The following is a 2,701-nucleotide window of genomic DNA, read 5'->3' as shown; positions in this document are numbered from 1 at the left end:
ACTGTAAAAGTACTTTACTGTATAGTAAGGACGATGTTGGCTAGAAACAGGAGTTTGCAGAATAAAATGTCAATCTTTAATAATTAAAAAATCATTCTAATTCTCAAAACATATGAATGAAACTATTAAAATACCCAGTCCTCACCGGAGGTACACCAGCATCAACAATGTAGTCTACATTTTAAATATCTATTATATAATATGTGCAATCATTTCACATTACAATTATTACAAAATCAGGACAAATCACCAAGAAAGTTGTGTGCTTGTGTGTATGAATGGGAGGTGGAGGTGAGGGTCACAGAAACGTTAACTGTCCCAGAGCCCCCTTTTCTCTATTAGATGTTCTTCAACACTGCACTCTTTTCACTTGTTCCTTAAAAGAAGGATTAGATAGACAACACCAAAAGAAATGTCTCCAGGCCTGCAGGAAAATGTGCTACTGCTTAAAAATAACCACAAATGGGCCGGGCCTTGGCTCTGCACATCCCAGGGTTACTCACGCTTACTTCCACAGCCCCTCCCTGGCACAGCTGTGGAGTAGGCAAAGTTTATCTTTAGATTCTCCTACTTCCCCGTCTGGGCCACGGCACTCTTTCTGGGTCCGTACATGATGCTTGATACTTCATGTTGCCCAGGGTGACACCATACCCAGGCCTGCCCGCCTTGAAATGCAGCTTTGTCCTTAAAATAGTATTTCTCCCTCTCCTTCTACTTTGCCCCAACCCTCAAATCAAGTTAAAGTTAAAATTCTCATCTTCTCAGTATCAACTGGAAAGAAAGCAATGTTGTAAATGAATTCACTCTGGCATGTGAGTAATGAATATTTTATATACCGCCCATGTGCACTGGCATTGTAAAGTTTGTTAAGCTAAAGGAATGTGTTCCTTAGAAGGAAAGCTCAGTCTGTAGAACATCCAACAGAGAAAATTTGGAGCAATCTGGGTTTCCCCAAGCCATCCAAGTACCATTAGACTGGCAGAGTTTTGTCAGACTTAATAGAGGTAGTTACTACCCCCATTGACTCTCAAGCAAAGGGCTAGTGAAAAACTGGCAGATGGATAGATTATTGAAAACCTATGAAAAAGTGAAATGCAAATCTAAAAGAACTGAAAATGAAAGTGAAGTTGCTCAGTCGTATCTGACTCTTAGCGACCCCATGGACTACAGCCCACCAGGCCCTCCGTCCATGGGATTTTCCAGGCAAGAGTACTAGAGTGGGGTGCCATTGCCTTCTCAGTTAACAGCGGCTAGGCATATTAGATTTACTTGGAGCTGGTATACTTGGTGACAGCCTTAGTGCCCTCGGACACGGTGTGCTTGGCCAGCTCCCCAGGTAGCAGCAAGCACACGGCAGTCTGGATCTCCCTGGATATGATAGTCGAGCGCTTGTTGTAATGCGCCAGGCGCGATGCCTCACCAGCGATGGGCTCGAAAATGTTGACGAAGGAGTTCATGACTTCCATGGCCTTGGACGAGATGCCGGTGTCCGGATGGACTTGCTTCAGCACCTTGTACACGTACATGGAGTAGCCCTCCTTGCAGCTGCGCTTGCGCTTCTTGCTGTCCTTCTTCTGGGCCTCGGTCACAGCTTTTTTAGAGCCCTTTTTAGGGGCAGGAGCAGACTTAGCCGGTTCAGGCATGTCTATAATGACAACATCCAACAACTGGAAGAACTGACTCACTGGAAAAGACCCTGATGCTGAGAAAGATTGAAGGCAGGAGAAGGGGATGACAAAGGATGAGATGGCTGGATGTTTTCACTGACTTAAACATGAGTTTGAGCAAGCTCCAGGAGCTGGTGATGGACAGGGAAGCCTGGTGTGCTGCAGTTCATGGGGTTCAAAGAGTTGGACACGACTGAGTGACTGAACTAAACTGACTGAAATCTAAAAGATGAGATGTAATTCTAACAGTTTCCCCTTCTCAGTGTAAAATAAAACTGAATAATCCACAAGGGTGCCAAGACCATTCAATGGGAAAAGGGCAGTCTTTTCAACAAGTGGTGCTTGGAAACAAATAACCACATGCAACAGAATGAAACTGGACCCCTACCTTACACTATACATAAAAATTAACTCAAGATAGGTCCTAAATGTGAGAGCTAAACACTATAAAGCTCTTGGAAGAGAGCATAGGAGAAATGCTTCATGACACTGGATTTTGGCAGTGAATTCTTAGGTATGACATCAAAGCACAGACCACAAATTGTCAGGGGAGTGTGTAATTTCCTTGGTTCTGTCTCACCACAGCGAAAATCTGAAGCAATAGACAGAGTGGTGTTATAGCTCAGTTTTATTAGGAAAAGCAAAGGATAGTACACCCTTGACAGTACACCCTCAAGGAGTGAGGCCAGGCCAACCCAAAAGACAAGAGAAGAGAGGCCTCAATCCTTCTAGGCTTCCTCCTTTTATACATTTGTCTCCTCCCCGCTGGGCCTGCCCTGTGTAAACTGGGCTAGCCAGGAGGGCTGTTTGTTTTCCCTGAGGTCCTCACTCTGGTCCTCAGACCTTCATTTGTTCTATTTTTGCAGGCTTTTCCCTACTTTGTCTTTTAGCCACTGCCATTTTGGACTCCTTTTTCCTATTCTAACTACCTAACAAAATGAAAAGTAAATTGGATCTTGTCAAAATCCAAGACTTTTCTGTATCATAGGACTCAATTAACAGAGTGAAAAGCCAATCTACAGAATGGGAAAAAT

The 2,701-nt window shown here is 43.9% G+C and overlaps 1 protein-coding gene across 1 annotated transcript; it reads right to left on the bottom strand.

Annotated features, from left to right (window-relative positions):
• Positions 1–1,267: 1,267 nt before the first annotated feature.
• Positions 1,268–1,643, bottom strand: LOC613752 (putative histone H2B type 2-D; the record flags this gene model as incomplete). The annotated part of the gene is given in 2 exon segments (XM_024998220.2): positions 1,268–1,366; positions 1,368–1,643. Coding segments are annotated over 2 exon segments (375 nt in total), but the record flags the coding sequence as incomplete, so codon positions are not given.
• Between the last annotated feature and the right edge of the window lie 1,058 nt (positions 1,644–2,701).

The sequence above is a fragment of the Bos taurus genome, chromosome 10, assembly GCF_002263795.3.
Source record: "Bos taurus isolate L1 Dominette 01449 registration number 42190680 breed Hereford chromosome 10, ARS-UCD2.0, whole genome shotgun sequence".
Lineage (NCBI taxonomy): Eukaryota > Metazoa > Chordata > Mammalia > Artiodactyla > Bovidae > Bos > Bos taurus.
Note: the sequence above shows the minus strand (reverse complement) of the source record. Positions and strands in the feature narration are given on the sequence as shown.